At 50.5% G+C, this 14,068-nt stretch overlaps 1 protein-coding gene across 1 annotated transcript; it reads left to right on the plus strand.

Moving 5' to 3' along the window:
• Nucleotides 1–700: 700 nt before the first annotated feature.
• On the plus strand, nt 701–4,618 carry LOC115642103 (resistin-like). The gene is made up of 4 exons (XM_030545526.1): nt 701–764; nt 1,153–1,290; nt 3,138–3,215; nt 4,357–4,618. The coding sequence occupies exons 1-4, from the start codon at nt 716–718 to the stop codon at nt 4,488–4,490; spliced, it is 399 nt and encodes a 132-aa protein (XP_030401386.1). The 5' UTR covers nt 701–715; the 3' UTR covers nt 4,491–4,618.
• The last annotated feature ends 9,450 nt before the right edge of the window (nt 4,619–14,068 follow it).

Raw genomic sequence — 14,068 nt, forward strand, 5'->3', positions numbered from 1 at the left:
CAGGGAAGTTACAAGAGAAACATTCTGTCCTAGGAACAGCCCTGGGGTTGCCCCACACTTCAGGGAAGGGGGAGTCAGCTGTCAAGCAGCCAATGGGATGGAAGATTTTGCCACCTCTGCTCCAGCTGGCTCCTATTTAAAGGGACAGCTTGTGAACTGGGAGCAGCATCTTGAAAGATTGTGCCAGAAGGTGAGTTTGAACCATTGGTTCAGGTGGGATTCTCCAGAGCCTGGGGCAGGTTTTTGGGCACGGCTCCTGTGTGTGCCCAGTTCCCTCGGGCCTTGGTCATAGTCAGGGTGGCAGTGGGGTAACTTGCAATGGCTTTCGAAACTGATGGTGTTAATCTGGTTCCAGGCACAGTGGGGACGCTCTGAATCCAATGTGAGCAGAGCTCTTCTCCATGTAGCAAGGGATTGTCTTGGGATAAAGTTTTGTAAAGCAGCTAAAGGATTTAGGAACCAATGTTCCATTTTGTGACTTAGGTGCCTATGTGTGTCATTAAGTGCCTAAATGCCTTTGGTATCTGGCCTCTAGGAGCCTCGTCTCATTGAAAGTCAATGGGAGTTAGAATCCTAAATCATGGGAAAATGTTACCTTTAAACTAAATCAATAGAAATCTGGTTTTAATCCCATAAGGACTGGTCTAAACCCAGTTTTGCACCTATTTAAGGATACTTATTAACTAAAAAACTCTTTTGCTATAAATGCTTTCATATGTTTCTAGCTGCATCCGCTCCAGGGGGCCCCGGTGCGAATCAGATCGGTCTGTAACCTGATCCACACCAGACGTCTGTCAGTTCCATTCCACCCCTCCCCAATAACACCTCCATTACCATTCTGCCTGCCTCCCCACCCACCCACCACTCCCAGTCTCCTCCTCCAAATCCTTCCTCCCTTTCCCCTATTTGCTGCCATTACATTTCCTCACCCCTCCGTATCCCTTCCAGCCCCCTACATTCTCCTCCCCACATCCCCTGCCCCCTTGGCCCTGCCTGTCCCCGCTCTGACCCTCACCACCTTCCCTGGCACTGTGGCTTTCCATCATGCCTGTGCCCCACTCCGCTGCCTTGTGTGCACCTCGGCGCCTGCCACCAGTTCCAGAGGGCGCCTGTTCTGGGGTCTCACACATTGGCCGGGTCTCTCCCCTGCAGGTAGCTCAGCACCCAGCGGGATGAAGGCTGCTGTGTTCCTGCTGCTCACCCTCCTGGTGCCCGCGTACCACACAGGGGCTCAGTGCATCATTGACAATGCGGTTGATCTGAAGGTGCAGGCAGCGATTAGTTCCACAGGTAACTAACCCAGGGTCACCACCCCCAGAGATGGGGACTCCCAGCTAGGGGAGGCCACGGGATTGGGACTGTGCAGCAAAAGGCGAAGCTCCGGCAGTCTCTGCTCTGATCCCCAGACTGGGCGAGGGAGCTGGTTTTGCACTTCGTCATGTGCTGGGAGCAGCCAAAACTGTGGTTTCCTCCCAAACAACAAATTGTGTTGTACCTGTCTCCTCCTCCTCCCCGTCATGCATCATCTGACCCCTGCACCCTCTCTAGTGTATTCTTACTGCAAACACTTGGGTGTCAGGTGCAGTAGGTGTCTGTGGTGTTTGGCAGCAGCCGAGTGGGAGTTACATGTCTTGCAGGGTGTCTCGGAGCAAGGGACTTTTGTAGATCTAGGCTGGAGAAGCTAAGTGACTTACCCAGAATCACACAGGGAGTCTGTGGCAGAGCAGGGGCACCATCCTGCCCAGGTGCACTGCTCAGCTGTGTATTAGTGAGACACGACACAAGCAGCGTCAGTGACTGGTTCAATCTTCTACTGCTTTTTAAACCAAGATTAATGGGGTCAACTAAACCGCTGAGTGGAATTTCCTGGAAAAAACACATTATCGTACCCCACACTGTGGCTCTCTATCGCTCTCTAGTGGTTGAGTCCCATAGTGTCTGATACTGCCTCTGAGTAGATAGGCCTGGGACTTTGACTTAGCCAGAGACTCCGGGAGTCCCAGGTTTGATTCCTGCTCCTGCCAATTCACATAGAGCCGTTCTCTCACTGCCCAACCCAGCTCTGCTCCCAGCCTGCCCCGTTCAGTGTGTAAATGGGCCGAGGGGGGAGCTGGAACCCTTAGGACTTCCTGCCAGATCTCAGCTTCAGTTCAGCCCTGAGAACAGCACAGAGCCAACATTTGTGTTAGTTCTATTGCCGTGGCTGCACTCTGGGCCCTATTGTGCCAGGTGCTGCACAGGCCATGGTGAGACGCTCCCTGCCCCAAAGAGTTGCCAAGAGATGGATCATCATCCCCATTGCACAGAGAGAAACTGAAGCCCACAGGGACTAAATGATTCACCCACGGTCACACAGGGAGTCAATGGCAGAGGCAGGAATTAAACCCACATCTCCTGCAGCCCAGTCCAGTGCCTTAGCCACAGACCCACTGGATTGGTCAGTCACCCCATTGGAGCATCTGGAGATGGCATCCATGAGATGCCATCTGCACAACTAGCACCACCTCACCCCAGGGGCTGAATGGGGCTGGTTGGGGTCTCTCAGGGCTGGTTCTACCCATCTTTCTCAGGCTGCTGCTCACCCGGACATGGGTGAACTCAGCAGGGCTGGAACAATTTGTATTGTGGGGGAGCTGAGAGCCACTGAACTAAACTGTAAACCCTGTATATGATGGAATCCTCTTCAAGTGGGGGTGTGTAGTAGTGTCCCCAGTTCCAGCACCTAAGAGTGTATTGGCTGGGGGAAGCAGCCAGGAATTACTTCTGCTCCCTCCACCCCTGTCCTTTGTTCACAGCCCAGGGGGTCTTGTTGGATGCCCAGCGGCTTCCACCAGGTAACACTCTTCTGCGGGGCTGTGGGCAATTGGCATCAAACATGAGACTTCCAGATCTCAGGCCAGGAGTCTCTATTGCCTGAGGCTCAGCTACAGCACCCAGCTCCAGGCACAGCGACTGTATGTAGCTCAGCCACCACTCGGGGGAGCCAGAGAGGCACATGAAGTGAGGCTGGGTGGGTTACACCTGCCCAGGTAACAGCTGGGGCAGAGGCAGCTTCTCTCCACCTGAGCCTGGGGGAAGGGGGAAGCCTTTCTGCACCCAGGGTCCTGCTGCCTACAACTCTGCCTCTTGCCTTGCAGTGTCCTCCACCCTGGCCAAAGCCAAGCTACTCTGCCAGGATGTCTCTGCACGTGGGGCACTTGTCTCCTGCCCAGCAGGTGAGAGCACTTTCCCGAGTGCCCCGCAGACCCAAGGAGGGAGGGGCCACTGAGGCACAGAACCCACCCCCTCTGCAATTCTGGATGGGTGCGGAGCTGGGGCAGTGATGCACCACCAGCCTGCCTGGGGCCCCCCTGCCCATGTGCTGCCCAATGCCGGGAGCAATGGCATTCAAAGTTTGTTGTTTGACCGCAAGAGAGACAGGCAACACCAGCAAGGTTTGATTAAAAGCTTTTTATTGACAAGTGCACGCATTAATAGAGAGCAGCTTGTTTTCAGAGAGAACCAGCCCCCCCTTTACATTTTAGTATAAGCCTATATAGACAGTTTTATTGCGTTATAAATTATTTACTGGAGCAACCCACCCCCTTTTTTTAACAACTAGAAACTAGACACCTTTAGTATACATGCATGCCTAAAGTTAGAAATGTAGGGGAGTTAAAAACAAACAAAGAACAAAACCAGGGAGTGAAAACAAGGAGGCTGGGAAACTAGGGCTTTTATTAGTTTTTTGAAGGAGCTGCCCGAACACAGCACATTTGGTACTATGCCAGGAATGCAGCTTTTTTTTAATTTTACTTTTTTTTAGCGCTTGTGAGACATGCTGCTGCTTTTTAGTGTTTTTTACTTAAAAATTACCCACAAACCTTTGTTAGCCTAACTTTGGTCAGGTTGGCATACCTGGTTTTGTCTGCTATATTTTTATTCAGACCTAACAATACCGCTCCCGGGTCCCTGGGGGTACTGGATGCTGCAGAGCTGGGACAAGTGTGGGCCCCTGGATCAGACCCCTGGGATGTCTCACTGGCCTCCCTTGCTTGTAGGGAGGGATAGCTCAGTGGTTAGAGCATTAGCCTGGTAAATCAAGAGTTATGAGTTCAAACCTTCAGTGGGCCTGGGGCAAAATCAGTACTTGGTCCTGCTAGTGAAGGCAGACAGCTGGGCTCCTTAGCCGTTTGGGGTCCCTTCCAGCTCTATGAAATAGGCATATCTCTATATCTTTTATTTTTTTCGGAAGTGGTCTCCCTGCAAGGGAGCCACAGGGCCATGCCCTGGGTGCTGAGGAGGAAGAGAGAGCAAGGCTCCTTCGTGCCCCCCATGGTCCCATCCTGCCACAACACCTCCCCCATCTCCCCACAGGGTACAAGCCCACGGCCTGCGCCTGCGGAATGGCTTGCGGCTCCTGGGACATTCGCTCCGACTCCACCTGCCACTGCCAGTGCGGAGGCATCGACTGGACGGCCGCGCGCTGCTGCAAGATAGGGCTGGAGTGATGCCAAGACCCAGCCTGGGGCACCGGAGAGCCCCACCTGGCCTGCTGCCCCCTCACCGTGGGCCCTGGCACAGAACCATGGTGTGCCCTTTGTGCCCAGCGCAATGAATAAACTTGGATCTGAGTCTATTGATGCTTCTCTGGCTCTGTTCTTCCCCTGCCCTCCCATACTCTGGTACCTAGGGCCAGAGCATGGGCCGGGGGCACAACTCTGCCTCACTCTCCTATTTCCCCCCATAGACGCCTCTGTCCCAAATCCGATTGGGCTGCCCTTGCTGGCAGCTCACCAGATCCCTACAGGGGGTTCTGACACTGAACCCCACAAGTGCTCTGAGCTTATTGGGATCTCAACAGGTTGCAGCGCTGGTGTCTGCCGTGGCCTCTGAGGCACATTTCCAGGGTATTGACTTTGTTACCCCTTCACAGAAACAGAGCCCCACGGCCCACCTGCCATAGGCCCTAGGCCCAGCACCGGCCCCCCAAGTAGCCCCCCAGCTTAGACTCCCCCTTCTCCCAGAACTCCCCCTAAAGGCAGGGCTGGCTCCAGGCTCCAGCTGACCAAGCACATGCTTGGGGCGGAGCAGCGCTCATTTCTTTTTTGGTTTTTTCTTTTTTTGGTTCGGCGGGGTGGTGCTGGATTGTTTTTTTGTTTGTTTTTATTTCAGCTGGGCAGTGCTCGGAGGGGACGGGGGCTTTGGGCAGCACGGTGCTCGGGGGACAGAGGCTTCGGGCGGCATGGTGCTTGGGGGGGCAGGGGTTTCGGTGACGCTCAGGAGGGGTGGGGGGTTTGGCAGTGGGGCGTTTGGGAGTTTCGGCGGTGCGGCGCTAAGGGGGGGCAGGGGTTTTTACATTGGAGGCGTTACACCAGCAGAGGCTTTGGCTCTGAGGGGCTGGACAGCCCTGGGGCCCCCCTCTGTGGGAATTTCACTCCGGCCCCAGAGGCTCAGTCGCAGAGGCATTGAGGATACATGGCCTATGCCTAACGAAGAGCCTGCAGGACCCCTTGGGGGACTGGCCCACTGCAGGGATTCCTTTGAGGGACTGTTTAAAAGCTGGGGCATAGCACAGATCCTATGCACCAGTGACATATCCTCACCCAGAGCTGGGAATGGAACCCAAGACTCCTGGCTCCCAGCCTGCTGCTCTAACACAACAGATACAGATCCTCTTCCAGAACCAGTGATGGAACCCAGGACTCCTGGCTCCCTCCACCTTAAACCTCAACCCCACCCAGGAGTCCTGCACTGACCACCAGCCTCTCCAGCGTCCTTGGCACAGGGGAAATCCCAGGAGCAGAAGCCAGCCGGGACTGACACAATAAGCAGATCCCCCTAAACCCAGGCCTCCCTTCCTGAGAGAAGTGGGTGCAGGCAGGGGAAGCTCCTGCCTGGAGCTGGATAGGGGGAGGATTGGTTCTCCAGGGCCCCCCTTCAATAGTGCTGAATTCACAGATTTCATTGACACTGACTGGGGTCCTGCTGGGTGCGCGGAGGCTGAACACGCCCAGCCCCTCTCAGCATTGCACAATCCTTCCATTGACGCCAGCCTTAGGGCAGCCACTCACCCAGGCCCGCTCCCTCAGCAAACAGACTTCACCCACATCGGAGCAGCCACAGATTGCTTGGTGTAGACATGGCACCATTTCTGCCAAGGGCCTGGGGTCAACCAGCCAGGGAACCTTTTTGAAACTGACACATGCCAGCCTCCCCCCCCCCCGAACCTGTGAAACTGAACACTTCCCCTGGGCCCCCCCTAGCCAGCAAATGTTCCTCACCCACAGCACTGAATCCATGTGAAAAACTCTGAAAACTTCATTAAGGGGACCAGGCAAAGAGCTCCCACCCAGGAAACTCAGCAACCACAAATCATCTTGATACATGCACTCCTCCTCCTCCCCTCCTCTGCTCTGTGGACCGTGGAGGGTCTTGGCTCTCTCACAATTTGCCCCATACAAAGTATGTCTACAACTAATGATTAACCACCCACTCCTGCGGTGCCTTTGGCAGTGCCCTTCCCTGTGGGGACCCAGGGCAATGGAGGGGTTGGATGCGGGGCTGTGGGAGGCAGCAAGGATCAGGGGCGGTGCGGGTGGGTAATAAACTCCACTGTCTCATGGCCAGAGCCAGGGCCTGGTATCTGCTGCCATGTGGCCAGGACCGGGGGGTCTCAGTGCATGGGACATGGCCAGAGCCCGGAGCTGGATGCTGGAGCCCAGGAGTGTGTGACTGGAGTCAGGAGTCAGCACCTGCCTCTGCGTGGTTGGACTTGCTGCTATACAGACAGGATCAGGCGTCAGCATCCGGATCCAGCTCCCACCACTGCGTAGTCAGAGCCTGGGAACAGAGCCGTGGGTTGGCGACTGCTGCCGTGCAGCTGGGGCAGGGGATCATTACCAGGGGCTGGGGCTGAATGGCTGCAGCCAGGAGCCAGTGCCTGCCACCGCAAGGCCAAAACTGGGGGCCAGAGGCTGATTGAAGCTCAGCGGCTGGAGCTGGGGTTCAGCACCTGCTGCCCTGTGGCCAGAGCAAGGGGTTGGCGCCAAAGCCCCGTGCTTGGAGCCCGCTGCCGTGCAGCTGAGGCTGGAGGCAGGGGTGGCCCTAGACGAGCTGCCAGCAATCGGCGCCCTAGGAGAACCATGCAATCGGAGCCCCCAACCCCAAACCCTAAGGGCAGATCTAGGCTGAGGTTTTTGGTAAACTGGGAAACATTTTGCCCCTTTTTCCTTTCAGCATTTTTTAAGCATTTTTTTTGACAGAACTTAATTATTCGGTTTGTCCGTCTGTCCAACCAATGTTTCTGAGATCAGATAAAATAGAGACACAAAATTTTCAGAATAGATTTGTACACAAGAGCTAGATGATATTTCAGTCTGATTTCAAATAAAATGCATTTAAAATGTTAATTATAATGTTTATGATTACCAATCCAAAATCATCCATTACGCTGTCTGGCTTTAACTGCCATTTCCACCACATTCAATATAGAAAGAAATAAGGAAAAATACTCTGTGCTCTTAAAACATGACTTTTCTTGCTTAAGTTTCGAAAACTCAGTCACTAGTTCTTTTAGATCCAGTTTTCCAGCTATTTTATGCTCTATTGACATTGTGGCAAGTCCAACGAGTCTCTCTTGCACCATTGTTGAACTCAGATATGTTTTTATCAATTTTAACTTTGAGAAGCTACATTCCCCACGAGCTAAGGAAACTGGCAAAGTTAAAAGAATGCGTACAGCTATAAAAATGTTTCGAAAACTGTCTGTGAGTTTATTTTCACAAACAAACTTCAGTACTTTTTCAGGAGTGGAATGTTTCTTAAATTGTCTTGAAAAATCCTGAAGCTCACTACACAAATCTGTAGCATCAATGTCTTTTGAATTTTTATGAGTCAATGCTGACTCCAGTTTTATACAAAATTCTCTTATCTGTTTTGCTGTTTTCTTTTGCAAGCTGTGGATGTCATATAGAAAGCCAAATACTGACTCTAGCTGCTGCATCAGTTGAAATCTTTCATTAACCGAGTGAATAGCGGTATCAAGGACTGCAAAGTAGAAATTCGCTTTGAACTTTTGTTTTGGGTTCTGAATGGATGTGTCTTGTCCTTCATATGAAAACTGCTGTTTCTTTTGCTGAATACGAACTGGCTCTGGTTCAAATTCTGTCGGAAAGTCTATTTCTTCAGCAAGCTCGAGAGAATCTACCAGTGTTCTTTCGAACCCTTCATCATTTCTGAATTCCTCCAGAATAATTTTAGTTTTCTGCAGTTTTTGAATAGCAGAATGTATGTTCAAGTTCTTTTCCTGAAGCTGCTTAGTAGTGAGATTAATCTTGAAAAGGATATTATACCACAAAATGAGTGAAGTCACAAATTTGAACTTGGAATGGCCATTTGCAAGAGCTTCTGCATCTGAATGTGCCGTATTGCCAGATGATCCAGTAAAGATAGTATCATCAGAAATTTCAATCAAGGCATCAAAGAGGCTTCAAAGCATCAATGTGACTCGCCCATCTTGTCTGACTAAGTGGTTTCACAGTTAGAGAATTCACATGTCGAGTCAGAATCTCCCAACAGTGTGTTGAGCCTGAGAAAAACACCTAAACACTGTTGCACCAAGTCAAAGAAACTGCTTGCCTCCAAACAGCATCTCGCAGCATCATTGACAACCAAATACAGAGAGTGCTCACTGCAAGGAATGACTAAGGCTCTAGGATTGATTTCCATCATTCTCCTTTGCACACCGTTGTCTTTACCCTTCATATTACTCCCATTATCACAGCCTTGGCCACGTAAGTTTTCAACAGATAATGACATTGTTTCAAGCTCTTGTAGCATAGTTTCAGTCATAAATGCTCCAGTCGTCTCCTTCAGTGGTATGAAAACCAAAAAAAGTTCCTTTCTGAGCACTTCAACGTTATCCTCATCTGCAGATTTTTCCATATCCACAAAACAAATGATCATCGTCATTTGTTCAACATGATTCACATCTGGTGTATAGTCCAGTATTATTGAAAAGTGTTTTGTGGAAAGGGCAGCTTCTACAAATTTCTTTTTAATGGCATTTGCTAGGATTTGAATCAGTTAATCCTGCATATGTTTTCCTAAATAATGAACCTGTGTTTCATGATTAGTTATTTTATGTAGATGCTCCTTCATGACTGGATCAAACAAATAAACATACTTTATTTTAAAAAGTTTCCATTACCTGGACTGTATAATTTTTCATTTCTACCGTGGCCACGGAATGCTAAATTTTGCCCATTGAGAACTCTCACCAGAGCAATCAGATGCTCTAATATTTGTTGCCAATATTCTTCTTTTTCCTTGATCACACGTAAATTTTCTTTGATAGTTTTTTCTTTTTTCAATTGTAATTCAAGTTCTTTCCAATTTTGAAAGCATTCCAAATGTTCTATACTTATTAATGGGGAAGAAATTCATCAAAACTAGTTACAACATTCAGTGCTGAAGGACTTCGTGTTTTGCTTTTGCTGCAGGTTGTTTAGAACTCAAGCAATTGGTACATCACTTACAGAAAATGGTTCAAAGTACTGGAAAACCGTATCTTCGATTCTCTTTTCACATGAAAGGAGTTTCCTCTTGTAATGCTGAGCAGAGAATTTTCTTTTATTTCCATCCTTAGGGAAGGGAAATTCATGAACTTGTTTGGGTCCATATTCCATGAGAATTTGCCGCACACTGCCAGCACATCTGGGCTATGAAGCAGGGTCCCCATAATGTAACTTGTTTGTAACGTCCTCATCCTTTCTTCTTTCTACTTCATTTACTTCAGTTTCTGCATGTCTCTCTGAAGGTGAAGCAATGGCATTCACACCACTCCTGAGTCCCTGGGCGCACTGGATGCTGTGAGCTGGGACCAGTGTGGGCCCCTGGGCCAGACCCCAGGGATGTCTCACTGACCTCCCTCGCTTGGGTAGTGGCCTGGCTGCAAAGAAGCACCTACAGGGAAAAATTAGCGGGTGCTCTGCACCCACCAGCAGCCAAGCTCCTGCCCCCTGGTCCCACCTCCTTCTCCTCCCCCCCCGAGCATGCCGCGTCTCCGCCTACCTCCCAGCGCTGCCCACCGCCCCACCACCTAACAGCTGTTTGGCAGTGCTTTGGACTTTCTGGGAGGGAGGGGGAGAAGCGGGGACGCAGCACATTCAGGGGAGGAGGCGAAGTGGTGAGGACCTGGGGGAACGGGGTAGAATGGGGGCGGGGACTTTGGGGAAGGGGGCGGAATGGGGGCAGGGCAAGGGTGGGAAGGGGTGGGAAGAAGCAGGGAAGGGGCGGGTCCGGGGGCAGGATGGAGCACCCATCGGGCAAAGGGGAAGTCGGCGCCTATGCCCTCATCTTGAACTAATATACCTTCATCTTGATGTTCCAAACTGCTTCCATGCGGATGTGAGCTAACCTCCTCTCCAAGTAAAAGTCCTTCATCTGGATGCTGTGAACTGCTTCCATCTTTATTTGGATTGAAGAGAAGATATTTCAGGAAGGATCTCTGCTGTTTTGCTTGGTCCTTTTCCTTCTCAGCCTTTCGTTTACGATACTCAGCGCCTGAGGGTTTTCTTTTTCCTCTTTCTGCCATGGGGCATTTGAATGTTATGTACTGTGCTCCCGACTGCAAGCATTACAGCATTAAGGATGGCTGGCACACCCACCACATGGCTGGTGATTTAAACCACATTGCAGCCATCCCAACACGTCTTTTCATTGCTTAAAGTTTCAATAATTAGTAAAATACACTCACTTGCCTATTAAAACAGTTAGTTACAGCATTTACATGGAAACAAAATGACCTTTTTCAATGTTATAACCCGACAACGGTTGTTTGGAAAGTAATCCCCTTCCTCACGGTTACCCGCTTGGAGTGTGACATCATCACTTTTGTAGTCTATTAAGCGTTAACGCTGTTACTTTTCTTTTATGGACCTTATTATTACATGTGAACCAGTTATAACAAAGAAAAGTTCATAATTATACAGCCCGATAATAACACTAAGGTTTAGTAACACTTAAAGATACACCTCTACCCCGATATAACACGACCCGATATAACATGCATTCAGATATAACGCAGTAAAGCAGTGCTCAGGGGGAGTGGGGGGGTGGGGCTGCACACTTCGGTGCATAAAAGCAAATTCGATATAACTCGGTTTCACCTATAATGTGATAAGATTTTTTGGCTCCCGAGGACAGCATTATATCGAGGTAGAGGTGTACTCACATTTTGGATTTATAATGCTGAAAAATGTTATTCTTTATTCTTTGGCACCAAGAAACACAATTTTCTACAGTATTCACTCAATTCTTAACCATCTACCTGCAACGTGTGTTAAAACGACCATTTGACATGTATCAACTCGCGATATCTCTGCTCTACATGAATTTCTGGCTATGCGACCTTGATGTATATTCAGGTTAGATGTCACTAGCATTCCAGCTCTTGCCGCTGGTGGATATGTTCATTGTGGCTGAGTTATTGCTTATGAAAATTGCGGAGTGGGTCATCTTGACCCTACGTCGCAAATTGAAAAAAATCACTAAAATATTATTTTTGCAGTAAATAAAATATTTGACATATTAATAAATTCTCAGAAATGAAGAGAAATGAATTATAATTCATATTCCCTCCATAAGCGCACAGGAATTGAAATAATGGCATTGCTGTTATTTTATTTGTATTTTTTTCATATTTTACTTTTTTTCCTTTTATTTTTTTTTAATTTGATTTCTTCCCTTGAATTTGGTGCCACATTTAACTTGGCACCCTAAGCATCTGCCTAGTTCGCCTGCATGGCCGGAGCCGGGGGGAGGGTTCAGTACCTGCTGCCTCGCAGTCGGAGTCCGGGGCCCCATTGCCAGGTCCCTGAAGTTCCGCCACTGGAGTTTGCCACCCAATCCCCCCCCTCAACCCCCTATCGTGGGTTAAGAACTGACCTTGCTCCTGCAGCATTGTGCCCCACCTCTCTCCAGAGGCAGTGCAGGGTAGCACATCCAGGAACAAGAGGAAAAACGAAGCAAGTCCAAGGCTTGGCCCCCAACTCCCATCACTGCCTAGGAGGCTGTCATTGCTGCACAAAAAGTCCCTGGTTTTTGAGAAACGTTGCCCTAGAGTACAAGACAGAATATACTGCTCTGTTCCTGTCAATGTGGGGCTATGTATGCTGTTTTGTTATTGTAGGGTCACACAGGAGTGCTGGGGCCTGCATATGCTTGTTATTATAAGGTTGCTCAGTAGAGCAGAGAGCTGAATACGCTGGTTTGTTATTGCAGGGTTGCTCCTGAGTGCAAGGGGCTGCACGTAGGTTTGTTATTGTAGGGTTGTTGGAACTTTGCAGCATGGTCTGACAGCAGCTTAGCAGGGGGGCTGAAGGAGCTCAAGGTTTAATTGAGCAGAGTCTGGCATAGCTTGTGCTGTTGGGAGACAAATCATTGGCTTCTCCAGCCAGGGCAGCCCCGGTGCCCACAGAATGACCCTCTGCCCAGCAGGGACAGCAGCCGCCTGTCAAGCTATGAGGGCCCCTGAATCTGCTCAACCCCCACCCCACCCCAGGGCTTTGGCGTAGGGGGGGAGGGTACTTGAGTCACAGCCCTCTGCCAAGCAAAGGCAGCCTCGTCTCCTGCTCTAGAGAGACGTCCTCTAGGCAGAGGTGCTGGAGCTAGGGGTGCTGGGGGTGCAGCAGCACCCCCTGGCTGAAGTGTTTTTCATTCTATGTGGGGTTTACAGTCTGGTTCAATGGCTCTCAGCACCCCCACCCACGATACAAACAGTCCAGCAGCCCTGCCTCTAGGGGAAAAGGTGCGCTCAGCCCCTGTGGCCCATTCAGCCTCTCGCTGCTCTGCGGGGGCTGTCACCGAGGGGCCCAGATACAGCCTGAGGCAACAGTGGGTTTGTGATATGGATGCTAGGATGGGACCCCACCCCCGAAGTCTGGGGCCTTGTAGGCTTTCCCATCTGCCACTTGATTTCAGGAGCGTCAGTAGGGGATAAAACCCAGAGTCTGAGCTATTCTGACTGTAGCCAGCAGGGAACAGCATAGCCCCCTGCTTCCTCATGACCATAGGACCACTGGCAAGATTTCGAATGGCACCTAACTTTGGGTGTCCACCTGGGCCTGCATTTCAGATGTGCTCCCAGCGGGGCTCGTGGGCACTTAGAGTGTGTCTACACTGCAGTTACATGCCCACGGCTGGCCTGGGCCAGCTGACTCCAGCTTATAGGGCTCGAGCTGAGCAGCTGTTTACTTGCAGTGCAGACGTTCTGGCTTGGATTGGAGCCTGAGCTGTGGGACCCTCCCACCTCGCAGGGTCCTAGAGCCGAAGCTCCAGTCTGAGCCCAAAGGCTACACCACAGTTAAACAGCCCCTTAGCCCGAGCACTGGGAGCTGGAGTTAGCTGGCCCGGGCCAGCCATGGGTGTGTAATTGAAAATCAGCCCCCAGCCATCTCTGGCTGGGCACCAAAACCTGAAGCATCCAGTGTTGGCCATTTACTCCCTATTGAATCCCTGGACTGAACTCCCAGGGTGAGGCCGCCTTGCCTGGCCTGTGTTTGGCTCTAGGCTGCATCCTGCATCTACTGGGAGCCTGGCAGGTCCCCTAGGTTTGATGTATCCTGAGGGCAGCACATAGCTCTGGGAAGGCTCAGTAATTGAATGAATCTGTTCAATTACACGGATCTGCTTCTAGCCAGGCCAGCATGAGGTGGTTGGTTGTGTTTTGCTTGGGTCTGTAAAACAAAACTAAATAAAGTGGCTGGTGGAAGCAGTGCAATGAACATTTAATAAGAAACCGTGGCAGAGCTAACAGCAGGCTGGGGATAACCGCCCCCCTCAGCAGCCATTAGGTGTAGGTGTGGTGCCTTTTCAAGCGCAATAGGTATAACTGAAGATGGAACCACCAATGAGCCTCCTGGTTCCACCACTGCTCAAAATGTAGCTCCGCTGATGCTAAGAATCCGGAGTCTATTGAGGAGGAACATGGGACAGACAGCACCCTTGCTTGGAGAACCCATGCTTTGCAAAACGAGACATGGACTTTCATTCACCCTGCACTGAATTGCAGCCACTTCTGGGGTGG

The sequence above is a fragment of the Gopherus evgoodei genome, unplaced genomic scaffold (assembly GCF_007399415.2).
Source record: "Gopherus evgoodei ecotype Sinaloan lineage unplaced genomic scaffold, rGopEvg1_v1.p scaffold_37_arrow_ctg1, whole genome shotgun sequence".
Classification (NCBI taxonomy): domain Eukaryota; kingdom Metazoa; phylum Chordata; order Testudines; family Testudinidae; genus Gopherus; species Gopherus evgoodei.

Bases quoted from the DNA above. Each gene is read 5' to 3' on its own strand.
- LOC115642103 (XM_030545526.1), top strand. From the start codon at position 716: ATGTTTCTAGCTGCATCCGCTCCAGGGGGCCCCGGTGCGAATCAGATC. The intron at 1,291-3,137 runs GTAACTAACCCA...CTTGCCTTGCAG, and splicing joins GGCAGCGATTAGTTCCACAG to TGTCCTCCACCCTGGCCAAA. The intron at 3,216-4,356 runs GTGAGAGCACTT...ATCTCCCCACAG, and splicing joins ACTTGTCTCCTGCCCAGCAG to GGTACAAGCCCACGGCCTGC.